The sequence below is a fragment of the Colletotrichum scovillei genome, assembly GCF_011075155.1.
Source record: "Colletotrichum scovillei strain TJNH1 chromosome Unknown Contig00008, whole genome shotgun sequence".
Taxonomy (NCBI): Eukaryota; Fungi; Ascomycota; class Sordariomycetes; order Glomerellales; family Glomerellaceae; genus Colletotrichum; species Colletotrichum scovillei.
In genome coordinates this window covers 1,416,460-1,430,037 of record NW_023336266.1, presented here as the reverse complement: position 1 = coordinate 1,430,037, position 13,578 = coordinate 1,416,460, and the positions used below count along the sequence as shown (strand labels likewise).

Genomic DNA, 13,578 nt, shown 5'->3' with positions numbered 1-13,578 from the left:
GAGGCTGTAGTGTTCCACTCATCTTGATTGGCTTGGACATTCTTGCGCTTGTACTTGTATTTGGTCTTTGGAGCTCTTCTCTCGTTCGCAGGATTGTGTGGTGTTTGGCCTCGGACTTTGGCTACGCTTATCGTACTCAGAGCCTGTGGTTCTTCCATCTCTCAATCCAATAAAATCACTGCCCTCTTAAAATCACATTACCAATGTCGTATTGTATATTGTTGCTCCTGAGCCGTCTTTGCGGAGGATGGGATCTCGCTTTCTAGAGGATTGTGCATGTCTTCTCGGTGTCTGACATCGTTGAGGGAGCTGTGATTCGGCCACCTTCTATAAGTACCACTTCCTCAAATCGGTCACCGGAGTACTCGATGCGCTTCCATGTCTTTAAGTCGCCCTTGCTCGCGTCGATCTCCCAGACTCGTGTCCTTCTGTGGTAACGATTTTCATCATAGGAACAGTAACCCCCGAACCCGCTGCCTCCATTGTAACAGAGCCACGGGCCATGCTTGACCAATTGATCGTCGCCTTCTACCAACTGGACTCGCTGTGACTTCGGCAATAAAGCGCAGAAGTCGTTGACATGATCGTGCCCACAACCCACCGCGGACACGTCTTCTTGCACCAGGGCATCGTAAAGATGCGTGTTGATGCTCGGACCTTCGGTTGGTTCTCTCCGCCTGCCACCACTGATCGACAAATCGTCTCCTGCGTATTCGGGGAAGGGTATGTGCATGAAAGCCAAAGAAAGAAAAGGGGAGCTGCTGTCTTTCTCTGCAATGCGGGTCTTTTTTAGATGCTGTGAAGTGGTGGTGAACCAGTGGATTTGACTCTGCTGGATTGGTTCGTAATCGGGATTCTTGCCATCACTCGTGATTTGCCCATGAGAGTCGAAAAAGAAGAGTGTTGCTATTGGGACCTGATTTTCGTCGCTGGAAAAGAGTTGGAGATAGTAGTTGCCTACACCATCTACTGAGTCGGGGCCAGCCTGTGCTAGACAAAATGGGAGATTTTGCAGTATTGCCATTTGCTTTTCGCCTACGTCAACAAGTGTCAGCACAGAAAATTGAACAGAAAAAGTTCTTCGAAACTAACGTGACAACGCATGGGTGCCTTCGTCGTCGTGATTCCCAAAAACAACCGCGAAAGGAATCGATCGACTGATCAAAGGTGACACAACCTTGAATAGAGGGGATTGTGTGTCCGGGATATCGTGATGAACTTGATCTCCGCTGAGAATCACCAAGTCGGGTTTCTCGACGTCCAGAATTTCCCCGATGAACTTGATCGTGTTCGGATCAGCTTCAATACTAGGCAAAGGTCGACCATCTGCGTCAATGGCATCGTTGCAAACTCCAGGACCGGTGACCATGTGCGTGTCAGATATTTGGACAATCTTGAATTTTCCGTCTTTGTTGACACGTAATGGCGTATTCGGGTCGTCAGGTCTGGGTATTGGTGGACCAAATCGCGCTGAAAGCCTCGGTGCGGGCACGTCCGGTTGATCCTCAAGCTGGAGGGGCGCGGGTAACAGTGTCCAGCCTGGCCGTGGGTCGACAGCATCCGTTCCGAAAAGAACGTCAATACCTGTCAACGTTCTCAATTCGTGATCAGTGTAGTAGCTTCTCAGGATCCAAATGCCGCAAGGTCGTTGCTCCCAGCTGTCCTTGGCATCACTGGGAGGCTCTGTCGCGCCAACCCAAATATCCGTGATGACGCGATCGTCATTGGCGACATCGGCCTTGTCCCTTTCTTCAAGGTATAACCATGCTGTCTGGTGGCCTGCGTGAAGGTAGAGATCTTTCTCGAGTCGATTCCATGTCTGCTTTTCAAGAGGGCAGGCGGCTGGGGCGCCAGGTGAGGCACAGAATGTGACAGATAAATCTGTTATCACGGCGTTGAGTTGCTTCATTTCTGAAATGGTTGGATGACGTCAAGCTTCGACCGAAAGCCTCGCCTTTGAGCTCAGGATAAACGTGCAAAAGGAGCAAAAAGAATGCGGGGCAAGCGAGTGTCATCACGGTGAGGTGGTTGCCTGATTCTGATATCATGTGACCCAACATGCGCAACTTCCCGTCCTCGAATTGGTGAATTTCTGGAGGCTGGCGGCTATTCCATCTCTCGCGAAACGCCAACCAATAAGACTTAGACGATCATTGTGTAACTACTACCAACCTGACCAAAAGGTCCGGGCGATGTATTAGGGCTCTACCAGCACGCCCGGTCTTCCTTCGACCGGAGGTGGATCGAAATATGATGGGCGGCGCGGCGCCAAGCAATATCTTCGGGGGTTGGAAATGGAAATATCCATTTGCTCCAATCATCGATCGTGAGTGACAATGCATCTCCCATGACACTGTCCATCTCGTAAGAGTCACGAAGCAAGGCGATCATGCTGGGGGACTCTTTACCTTTCTGTCAATTCTACTTCTAACAATTTGGATATTCATAGTCACCAAGAGATCAGTAAAGGCGCCCCCATGAGCCAGTCACCAGTCAATTATATTTCCTTCTCGGTGATACCAAGCCCTAAGGTATAATGGCCAATTGCATCCCCAATTCCTGCTCACCGAAGCTTGACGGATGTTCACTGAGACCGGGTTCTACTGCGAATGATTGTCGCCAACGAATTTACGCCCTGAATTAAACCAGCCACTATGAGGGCCTTCTAGTACACCACTGAGGCAGGATGACACGTCTTGACCACACTGTTTTTGGTAGGGACTTTACTCAACTACCTTAGCAGCCACACTGGAGAGGTCAAGCCGAAGGATCTCACTCCTGGTCGCTCTGTTGGCACTCTGTGTAACTGAACACCATGGAACGACCTGTACCACGTTCTGTAACGGCCATTGTGTTTGGCCCGCTGTTCCGGCTTCAGCGTTGATAACCATTGCCGACGCTGCCACATGAAATGGGCTGACCACCCTTCACATCATAGCCTGCCTCTGGTGTAATACAAGTAAAGAGGGCTGAAAGTTGTTTCATCTCTTAGAGAAGCCGGAAGTGGTTCCAAATCCCGATTGTCCTGGCGGTATGTGCTTCATAGAAGTGCAGACCTTTCCCACTTTAGGTGTAAAGGATTCCCCTCGTAATCTTCAATAGAACGATGCGGACAACATCGCGCCAAAATGGATCCCTTGTCGATCACTACCAGCATCCTCACGATACTTCAACTGACTGGAAAAGGCTCAGGGCTAGCTTTAGGCGCGCTCAAGTCATTACGGGAAGCACCGGAAATATTCAAGCAGCTCATTACCGATGCCGAGATATTACGAGGTGAGTTGAGCTTACCCTGCAGCTTGATACGCATCAGTCCAGAGGCGCTAATCTAGACTCAGGTTTACTTCTAGATACAGAGGCCTGTCTCCGTAGCCGGCACAGAGATAGTCATGAAGACCCAATACCACCATCCATAATTCATGTCCTCAATGCCATCAAAGAGCGCGTGGCAGAGTTTGAATTGCTAGTTCAGTGGGTGGTCACAAATAATCACGTCGCTATCTTAGCTGTAGTACATGAGAACTAATGGTCTTTCTTAATGCCTTAGCACCCGACTTTCGCGTCGGCAAACCGAGGATGGAAATGTTATTACCAAGGTTAAGCGAGCAAGGATGCTGCAATCAGAGACCGATATACAGCGCATCAAGATGAACATTCGAGATTCATGCGATATTTTACGGACTCAACTCGATTTACTTCAACTAGATGACAAGTAAGTAAGCCATCGATGCAACGATTTTCGTAAGCCAAGCTGGCATGCTTATCCTGCAACAGAGAGCTCCTCAAAACAACAGTCCTTCAAATCCAGAGTGTAACAGTCGCAAGCCATAATGCCATTTGTGCCCTGCAAGAGCAACAGCAGAAAACTCAAAAAGACATTCATATCGGCTTTCGGAGTTTCAACGCTATGCAAAATAATCTCATTTGTTCCATGCAGCCGCTGATTGAGCAGGCCCAGAGCCTGAGTCCAGGACAATTATCGACGAGCGAGTCCGATTTACAAGTGGCCAACAGTGGGGTATCAGCCAACAGCCCAGCTGTTCTCATCTCTGCGAGTATAAACTCGCATCGATGCCCGCGAGGGTGCCGATGCCGATGTCACACCCGGGCAGCTGTTCGCACACCCCCATGGCTGAGAAACGTCGTTGGCCAGCTCCACTGGAGTTTCGACTCGTCGATATCAATGCGATCTTGCAACTATGCACCGTGTAGGAAGAGCCTGAGCAAACACAACATCACCTGCTACTTCCCACCCTGGCTAGTTTCGAGAGCGATAATGGCTTCTATTAACCTGGAGAACGTCTTCGATGTTGGGGCAAAGGTTTCACTCAACGTGCCGCTGGTCGTCCCGGAAGAGGACCATATTGTCTGGCCGCTCGTCATGGCCGGAAATCTCGGGCAGTTGCGAGAGTTATTATCGAAAGATCGGAATCTGATGTATGTCAGGAATCAATGGGGTCAGTCCATTATGCACGTAAGAGTCCTCTAATTGCATTCCGACGTACCTTGTGGAATACTGCGGAATCGTGCTAATTTACCATCTTGAATGCCAGGTCGCTGCTAAGATCCATCAGCCAGCCGTCTTCAACTTCCTCAAAAACGAAGGCATGGACGAGAATCTCGCAGATGAAAATCAAAAGTCCGCAGCCATCACTGTTCTTACTCGCAGAGGAAGCCAAGAATACAACCTCCCAGTTGACACGGACGATCTTGCTGATCGGCTAGGCTGGACTAATCTTCACAAAGTCGCCGCTTTGGGAACGCGACATGGCCAGGAAATAACGGAAGCCCTTCTGCGAGAATCCGAGTACTCAGATATCAACACGAAGGACATCCTCGGCCGGACTCCGCTCCACTGGCTAGCTGAGAACGGCAAATCGGACGCCATCCGGCTCATTACTCAGGACCCATGGAGCGCCGATGTCCAAGCCAGAGACCTTTGTGGATTCACAGCGCTGCACTGTGCATGCTGGGCGGACGATTTTGATAGCATCGTTGCACTGCTCGACGTAGGGATCGACGTCAATGCCCTTGATAAGCACATGCGAACACCCATGATGCACATGAGTAGTCCGGAGATACTGAAGTACTTGTTGCGCAAGGGGGCTGATGTGCACATCAGCGATGATGAAGCGGCGAATATTATGCATCATGCTTGTGTGTCTGATCAGGAAGACCTCGTCGAGATTCTACTGAGAGAAAACGGTCACTCCTTACTTACCAGGAATCATACAGGCGACACGCCGCTCGGGCAAGCCATCGCAAACAACAGCCTTGCAGTATTGAGGGTAATGGCTCCTTACCTTCAGGGCTTCCCGGTGAGTCTTCCACTTTACTATTTGAGATAAGGTAGTCCGTATGCGGTACTATCAGGGGTAACTCAAGCCATCTCGTGGGAACCCGGCGATAACCGCGATCCTGTCAAATTATCTCTTTTGCCAGGAATTGCAACCTCCAGTGCCTAATGAAAGTTTGGTGCAGCCCGAGAAACTGAGCCTCTTGAACAACAACAAGAGGAGCCTGCTCCACCTGACAGCTTTACATGGGAGCACAGAGGCGATGGACATCCTAGCATCCGCCAATCTCTGTGGCGTTAATACGGCGTTCAGAGACAAAGATGGGCACACTCCCAACGAGTGTTTCGTCAGATGTCGCGACAACCACTGCGCCGTTGCCCGCAAGCCGTTCGGATCAGAGAAGCTTGCATGGGTCTCATTGATGAACTCTGCACGAGGCCAGGAGTTGCCGGTTCGGGATCTGACGGGGCAAGACGCCGACGATGAATCGACGATAGTTGCATCTGAATACGAGTGGGGCCATAGGAAAAGATCTACGGCGAGCCATGTTTCTATTGATCCGAGTGATGGTGAGGTGTCGTCTGACGATGAGTTCATGGATGCGGAGGACGAGGTCCGGGAATAAGCGCCAAGGTTGAGATTAGATTCTTCACTCAGAGAAGTTGCGTTTAGAATGTCGATCTTCGGGACAATACCTAGGCTCGGATAAAAACTTGAAGCCAGATTACCAGGAAATCGGAGATGTGGAATCAAAGGTAATGCTCTCTCTTTCGGTCACCTCGGCAGTGAGTAGCTGGGATCAGCAATACCCACCAATACGGATACGCGCGGAGTCTCATGAGTCCCTTGCAGCCCTGCCAGTGACCCTGGCCTCGTTCAATGTCGAGTCATTAGCGCTCTCCAAAATCGCGATCGGCACTGTAGCTCGATCGCATTGATCGTAGTATGGTTTTTAGAACACGAATCATTTCAAAATTTCTATAGATTCTCTCTCGCGAACACCCGCTCGAATAGCAGATTCTGAAATCCACTAGCGATGAACTCTTCCCGGCTTCTGGAGATTGTTCATCGGCACAAGATCTGCCTCGTCGCTATCACTATAGGATACCGTAAACGTCTTCTGGAACTTGATCTGTCGGTCGTGCGCATCGTGAACGGAGTTAGATCTGTCCACGGTGACAACACCAACAGTTCGAGCCTGGCTGCGCTGGGCGGCATTCTTTGACCTGATGTCGCTCCCGTACTGCTGGTAATACTGTCGTCCCTTGCTACGAAGGGTCGAACCGGACATGGCCGGGAAGATCTTGACCAAGATCATGCGGATGGACGGCAAGCACGCACACATGATGCCTACGCAGATCTCAATCGTGCTCCACACGCTAACATCGATAAAGTCCATGGTAGCGTTGGATCCCTTTGCAAAGTCGACAAGGGATTGCAATCGGATGATGCTCACGACGGTGACACTGATGCGACGTTAGTTTTTTGTTTTTTTCCTGCACGGAAGAAACAGTTCAAGACCCAGTAACCCCAGGTCTTGGTAGTGCGCGCGAGTCAAGAAACTTACAAGGTGCCCACGATGAACATCAACGCGACTCCGACCTTCTTCTTCCAGTGCAGTCGCAAAGCCCTTAGCTGCCAAAGAGGGATTGCGAGCATCCATAGATCCAACGCGATGCTGATTGCGGCGTTGGACCAACTGATGGCGTTTGCGTTTGCGCAACTACCCTCGTGCATGCGATCCCACTTGACCCAGAAGTAGTGAATCGGCTTGCACTGGAAAACTGCAGTGATGACGAATGCGAATCCCCAGACAATGATGAAGATTGTCGTCGCCCAGAGAACGCGCTGCACCTCTCGCGCGGGAAAGATACGCATGTAGAAGAAGATGATGGCCAGCTTGACCAGCGTCACTTGCAAGAAGTACAGCCAAGCCATGATGTAGAAGTAAAACAGGACATTGGTGATTTGCTCAGGCGTCAACGTCCAAATGTCCCTTCCCAGGCCGTTCGCTGTGGTTCCATGGACTGTGATGACGGCGCTCGGCATGGCTGCGATCAACGTCGCCATCACGAACCAGTCATCCCAGCCGACGTCGAGTCCAGCGAGAAAGATCTTGTATCCGAAGCGGCTCAGAACGCAGACCGCTGCCAGGATGGCCATGACGTTGGAGAGGACGACATATTCGCCGGATCGGTTGCGCACGGGAGCGCCGCAATTTGTCAAGCTCGCATTTTTCGTGGCTGTAGTGAATTCGAGTAAGCCTTCGTGATATTCATCAACGGAAGGCAGAGAGAAGTAGGGACTTACCGAGAGCTTCTGGTATCGTGCAACTTGCCGAGACACACAGCGTGACGTTTAGTTGGAATTGTTGGTTCGTGCAAATACAAGTCTGGTTTGTGGGAGCACAGTAGCCGCCACCAAAAGCGCTAGCTATGCATTTTGTCTGTGGGAAAATGCCCAGCCGGTTAGTCACTTTCCTGCAACGGTTTTCCCAACGGCGCCCCGAGATGTCAAAATGGTCCAAGGGAGAAGAAAAGTAAACTTACTGCACATGCTGGGTAAGTGAGCTTGGTGGCAGAAATCGTTGTCTCCTGCGCCTGTACGGCGACGAGGATGCCAAGGAGCAACGCCAACGCGAGGCGGAAGAAGGATGCCATTGTTGTTCACGGGCGGGCAAGGGCAGCAGCGGTTCCGTCTTGGAGGATTCCCAGAGATCCGGAAGATCTTCTGTTCATAAATGAAATCAGACGGGCTTCTTGCATAGATTACATTCCTGGTCCTCCATGTGGCAGACCGGCCACCTCCCAGGTTTGGTTCATCGCCAAGTCGCCAACTCTTGTCGAGGAATTCCCAAGGGCGCCATAACTGACCACTAGTCCCTTAGTCTACCACTTTACCCGACTCTCCCTTCGCTTCGAGGGGACGATGATACGCTGTTCCTTTGGTCCAACACTTTCTGCGACACCAACCGATGCAGCTACTTCGGAGCTCTTGTCTACGAAGTCCTCCTTCGAGACTAGGGTACGTTAGGGAAAGCTGATACTGCCCCCCTCTTTAGCTGGAACTTTTCCGAACTAGCCGTCTGGTTTTCTGGTTGGTGGGTTCTTGGCTTCCCCCAAACGGGAACCAACCCCGTCGTTCGCGCCCCCGGCCAAGCAGCCCCTGCAGGAAAAAAAGGTGCAGCAATGCATCGAAATCACCGGCGGCACAGCAGCGGCTGACGTCTGGGTCTCGGAAATTAGTCCCGTTACTAGATCGCGGGTGAAGGAATCGTTGGAGAATATTCCTTCAGTGGCGCAATTTTTGACTCGGTATTGGATTCGGTAGCGGTGGCTTTTTTTCCCCATACCTGTTGCGGTGGCTTCTATGGTAATTGCGATGAGAAGCGCTTGAAGCCGCCGTCTTGGAGCTAGAATGCAGGAGAAGCTCGTGTTGTCGTTTTAGTCTCTGTTTAATTCAACCTTAATCATTGGGACTTCATTTAGATCTGTGGGCTCCGTGGCTTCAAGCTGGGGGAGACCAAGAACTAGTCGGCCCCCACGAACAGATTGACACTGGGCTTGTCATTGTCGGGGCCGTCTGGTGTCTCATCCGTTCTCTGTCCCTCACCCCGGTCGACTCCGGCCCCACGGTTGCGCAGAAAGAATGCGGGTGCTCATCGGATGTCACACGCCTTAATAGGAAGTTCCATCATTCTTATGAAGGGGACCCCGAAAAAGCCCTGTCTCGGCCGACATGGTTTCTTCCCGTCCGCGTACTCCAGACTGTCAGTCGGACCGGTTTGGGGCATTGCAGCCGTGAGTCTATCGATCTGGAGATTACCAACACAGTTCCAACGCAGTTGCCACATACGACTCTGGATAACGCAGTTGCAATGCTGCCAATACAATCCGTATCAAGTTCGAGAGGAGGCGGAGTCTACATCCATCTCGAAAAGCCGAGGCCCTCGTGCTTCCAGGGGTAGAGATGTTGGCATCCCGCATGATGGATGCGAGGGATATATGAGTTCCAGAACCAGTCACACTTTTCGTGGCTTGCACCTAATCTGTCACCCACCCCTCACTCTTTCTCCCTCCACCTCCTCTCCCATCTCTAGGCCTTTTGACTGCTTGCCCAACTCAAGTCATCAACATGAGGCTCTCTTATCTGGCCGTAGCCACCGCCTTGGCTACCATCACAACAGCTGCAGCAACCCCCAAGCAGCAATGTCACTGCCTGCCCGGTGACTCTTGTTGGCCCTCGGTCACCGCCTGGAACCTGCTCAACGCAACCGTTGGTGGGCGTCTGGTCGCCACCAAGCCCATTGGATCGCCCTGCCATGATCCTACGTACGATGCCGCGGCTTGTGCTGCTCTGCAGTCATCCTGGACCAACCCCTTGACACAGTAAGTCCCGTCTATTCCTCGGTTTACCCCCTCAACCAACCTGTTCCAGACGGAGTGTGTTGCTGACATGATTGTTTTAGCATTCCCTCCTCGTCATCTGTTATGCAATCTTACTTTGCCAACCAGTCCTGCGACCCTTTTACTGACAGAGCTGTTCCCTGCACCCTCGGCAACTATGTTAGCTATGCTGTCGATGTCCGCTGCACCGCAGACGTCAGCCTTGCTCTCACGTTTGCCAAGCTTAACAACCTCCGAGTCGTCGTCCGCAACACCGGTCATGAGTGAGTAGCCTGACATCAACTACAAGTCCCGCTCCAAAGTAGCTAACAAGTTCCTCTTTTTAGCTTCCTTGGACGTTCTACCGGTGCCGGAGCCCTTGCAATCTGGACCAACCACTTGAAGACCATTGACTTCTCAACATGGTCTGACAAGTACTACACTGGTCCGGCCGTTAATGTCGGTGCCGGTGTCCTCGGTTACGAGATCCTCGAGGCTGCCCATGCAAAGGGTCTTGCTGTCGTTTCTGGTGAATGCGCCACAGTCGGTCTTGCTGGCGGTTTCACTCAAGGAGGTGGTCACTCTGCCCTGTCAACTCAATTCGGTCTCGGAGCCGATCAGACCCTCGCCTTCCAAGTAGTCACCGCCGACGGTAAGACCGTCGTCGCCTCTGCGACCCAGAACACCGATCTGTACTGGGCCCTCAGCGGTGGCGGCGGTGGCACTTTCGGCGTCGTCACCGGCATGACCGTACGCGCCTACCCAGCCCAGACCGTCGGCGGTGCTGCCTTCCAGCTTCTCGCCGCAACGACCACGCCCGAGAAGTTCAACGCCGCTGTCTCCAAGTTCCACGAGCTGCTGCCCGCCATGACAGACCAGGGCGCTTTCGTTGTCTTCCTCCACAACGCCCAGTTCCTTGTCCTTCGTCCCTTGACTGTCTGGAACTCGACTGCTGCCTACGTTCGCGACGTCGTCCTTGCGCCCTTCACCAAGGCCCTCCAGGAGGAACTCGGCATCACTCTGGCCGTTGCTTACAGCGAGCTGTCTTACCGCGACCACTACGACCGCTACATGGGACCTCTTCCCCAAGGCAACCTTGAGGTGACGCGCTACCAGTTCGGTGGTCGTCTTATCCCCCGCGAAGCGATCGAGAACAACAACGCAGAATACCAAAAGGTCGTCCAGAACCTGACCGCCAACGGTGTCCTCCTTGCCGGTAGCGTCGGACACTACAACAAGCCCGCCGGTGCGCCCGAGAACTCGGTCCACCCGGCGTGGCGCAAGGCCGTTATGCAGCTCCAGCTCATTACCAACTGGGACAATGCCGCGCCGTGGGCCGACATGGAAGCTTCGCAGAAGCGTATGACGGAGGAGTTCATGCCTTGGATTACGGCTGTTACTCCGGGAAGCGCTTCGTACATGAACGAGGCTGACTTCAGGCAGCCGGATTGGCAGAATGCCTTCTTTGGCACCAACTACGCCAAGTTGCTCGCTATTAAGAAGAAGTATGATCCTGAATCGCTCTTCTACGTCCTTAAGGGCGTCGGTAGCGAGGCGTGGACTGTTGCAGCCAACGGACAGATGTGCCGGGCTTGAGTAGTATCGCTATAGTTGACATAATCATATTAATACCTACCTGCTCCATGGAACTTTTCGATGTAAACTGTCTTGCAATGCGGGACATGTCAAGTTATGGAAGAGTTCGAGGGAACCCCCTCCGTCTGGTGACTCTGAACTTGGTCCACACACTGGTGTTGGTATTCATGTAATAGGTACCTCGAGGCCATGACAACAATGTGTCTAGAGAATCGACGGACATGGATGTAGGCTGGCTCTGGATTTGACGATGTTCTCTCCAGGCATTGTACAATATGTGGCAGCGAGTCTGACCGAATGCCCCCTCCTTTGCGTCACAGAGAAGATCCAATCAGTGCTAGTCTGCGGCAGGATACCCGCTCACGTGCGTCACCCTTACTAATGTTGTCTAGTTTGCTGAGGATTCTCACATGATTGCATCAACAAGAACCACGTTCGCCAGTTCGAGGGCAAAATTCGCAATATCATAGCTAATTTGGGGCATGTTTACTCAACGGCCCAGGCATACAAGCACCCTGCCGCTCTCAGATCACCACAGTGTCCACTGAGGTCAGAGAACCATGTCTTTGACAGACGAAATCTATCCTCCACTGAGTCGCGAAACAAAATCAACTAGGCTCCTGCAATTTCAGCCCCAGCAGGAAGACGAACCCTTGCCATGCACGCTGACGACACACTCGCTTAACGACGCGCCTCCGTTTATCGCTCTCTCATACGTTTGGGGAGCGCCTGAACCAACACACGACATAACCATCAACGACGTTACGTTCCAGGTGCGAGAGAATCTATGGCACGCCCTCCAACAACTGGCAAACATCGCCAACAACGACGAAAACTGCATCTCGCAACAGAAAAAGTCCGGCACGGTATTACCAAAATACTTCTGGGTTGACGCGATTTGCATCAACCAAAATGATAACTCGGAGCGCGGTCATCAAGTCGGCTTGATGAAGGACATTTTTTCCACGGCCCACTCTGTGATTTCGTGGATAGGACAGGAAGAAGGCGAAATCGCCGCCATGCTTGAATATCTCAAGGGCCTCAAGCACACTGCCCGAAGGGAGAGGAACCACTACCTTCGCTCGCAGAAGCGGAAGTTCTCTTTTAAAGACGCAAAGTGGTTCGTGTCACGACCGTATTGGTCCCGGATATGGATTGTGCAAGAGTTTACTTTGGCTAGAGAGTTATGGGTATTATGCGGATCTGTTGCCATATCATGGACCTCCCTGCAGCAGTTTCGACCGTTTGGCATATCCGACCAGACGAATCTTGGGTTCAAGCATCTTTCAAAGTCAGAAAGCCACTACAGCATCGAGGCCCGTGTCAACAGCTGTAGAGAGTTATCAAAACTTCGACGCTCGTGGCAAACAGATCCGAAACGCCCTTCCTTTACAGACAAAGACCCCGGTTTTGGAGCGAGACCTAGATTGACTCGCCTCCTCGCCTTTTCCAAAGACTATCATTGTACGGATCCTCGAGACCGGGTTTACGGATTACTCGGGCTTACTGAAGAGGACGGCGTCCAAGACCGACTGCCAGCTGACTACAATATCACGCCATTTCAACTATATCACCGCGTGATTCACCATCTGAAGAGTCAGGGGCAGTCATTTCTCCCTCATCTTTTTCGTGACAGGCTAGCTCGGGGACTTCAGATATGCGATCATGACAGCCTTTCGACGTCTACGTTTCTTTACGAAATGGTGGCCAGCCGATGTGTGAAAAGACTCCTCACCACCGGTGCAAATATGTGGGGAGAGCAATTTCTAAAAGAAGTCTCAGACTTTCTGGACATTACGGATGAGAATGAGGATGCCCATGAATTGTTCTCGAGAATTATCCACGGAATGGGATCCTTTCCTTTGAGCGAAGACCCAACCACATGGGCAGAGTTTGTTGCAGCTTTGAAGAAAGCTTTGAGCATTAAGGGCCAGGCTTTGCAGAAGCCCCCAACAATTGCAGTCGATAGCTTTGAATGAGAATTGGTTGAGCAAAACCTCGCAAGGTCTTGGTAGAGATTTTGAAGCGTGTTTTGATATTTCAGTAAGCCTGCCGAGACACCATGGGATGTTCCAGGACCGGATTCAAACCAAGTTATGGAAGGGTCTGCGATGGACACTTTACGACTTAAAGGACCATAACAGGATGTTTGGAGTCATTACGTTATCTGAAAAGAAATAAATGCTTTGCCTCGTCCGGGCAAGTATCTGGGCATCTGTCCTCGTGATGCAATGATCAGGTGGGCTCACTTCCGAGATTGTCATCTTGCCAGATCAACCATTGTTTTTGAGCATGCTTAA

General features: G+C 51.7%; 5 protein-coding genes across 5 annotated transcripts; 3 read left to right on the top strand and 2 right to left on the bottom strand.

Moving 5' to 3' along the window:
- Nucleotides 1-262: 262 nt before the first annotated feature.
- On the bottom strand, nt 263-1,909 carry HER10_EVM0000121 (phosphatase DCR2; the record flags this gene model as incomplete). The annotated part of the gene is made up of 2 exons (XM_035469916.1): nt 263-1,035; nt 1,093-1,909. The coding sequence occupies 2 exons, from the start codon at nt 1,907-1,909 to the stop codon at nt 263-265; spliced, it is 1,590 nt and encodes a 529-aa protein (XP_035330339.1).
- A 2,367-nt stretch (nt 1,910-4,276) lies between these two features.
- Nucleotides 4,277-5,922, top strand: HER10_EVM0006109 (B-cell lymphoma 3-encoded protein; the record flags this gene model as incomplete). Its single annotated transcript, XM_035475704.1, has 3 exons — nt 4,277-4,474; nt 4,554-5,318; nt 5,443-5,922. The coding sequence occupies 3 exons, from the start codon at nt 4,277-4,279 to the stop codon at nt 5,920-5,922; spliced, it is 1,443 nt and encodes a 480-aa protein (XP_035330709.1).
- Nucleotides 5,923-6,327: 405 nt separating this feature from the next.
- HER10_EVM0008142 (CFEM domain-containing protein) lies at nt 6,328-7,957 on the bottom strand (the record flags this gene model as incomplete). Its single annotated transcript, XM_035477674.1, has 4 exons — nt 6,328-6,763; nt 6,865-7,540; nt 7,608-7,743; nt 7,847-7,957. The coding sequence occupies 4 exons, from the start codon at nt 7,955-7,957 to the stop codon at nt 6,328-6,330; spliced, it is 1,359 nt and encodes a 452-aa protein (XP_035330822.1).
- Nucleotides 7,958-9,431: 1,474 nt separating this feature from the next.
- Nucleotides 9,432-11,278, top strand: HER10_EVM0001846 (FAD binding domain-containing protein; the record flags this gene model as incomplete). Its single annotated transcript, XM_035471581.1, has 3 exons — nt 9,432-9,685; nt 9,766-9,966; nt 10,030-11,278. 3 exons carry the CDS (start codon nt 9,432-9,434, stop codon nt 11,276-11,278), a joined length of 1,704 nt encoding a protein of 567 aa, XP_035330455.1.
- A 432-nt stretch (nt 11,279-11,710) lies between these two features.
- On the top strand, nt 11,711-13,257 carry HER10_EVM0011384 (uncharacterized protein; the record flags this gene model as incomplete). The annotated part of the gene is made up of 1 exon (XM_035480817.1): nt 11,711-13,257. The coding sequence occupies exon 1, from the start codon at nt 11,839-11,841 to the stop codon at nt 13,255-13,257; it is 1,419 nt and encodes a 472-aa protein (XP_035330998.1). The 5' UTR covers nt 11,711-11,838.
- Between the last annotated feature and the right edge of the window lie 321 nt (nt 13,258-13,578).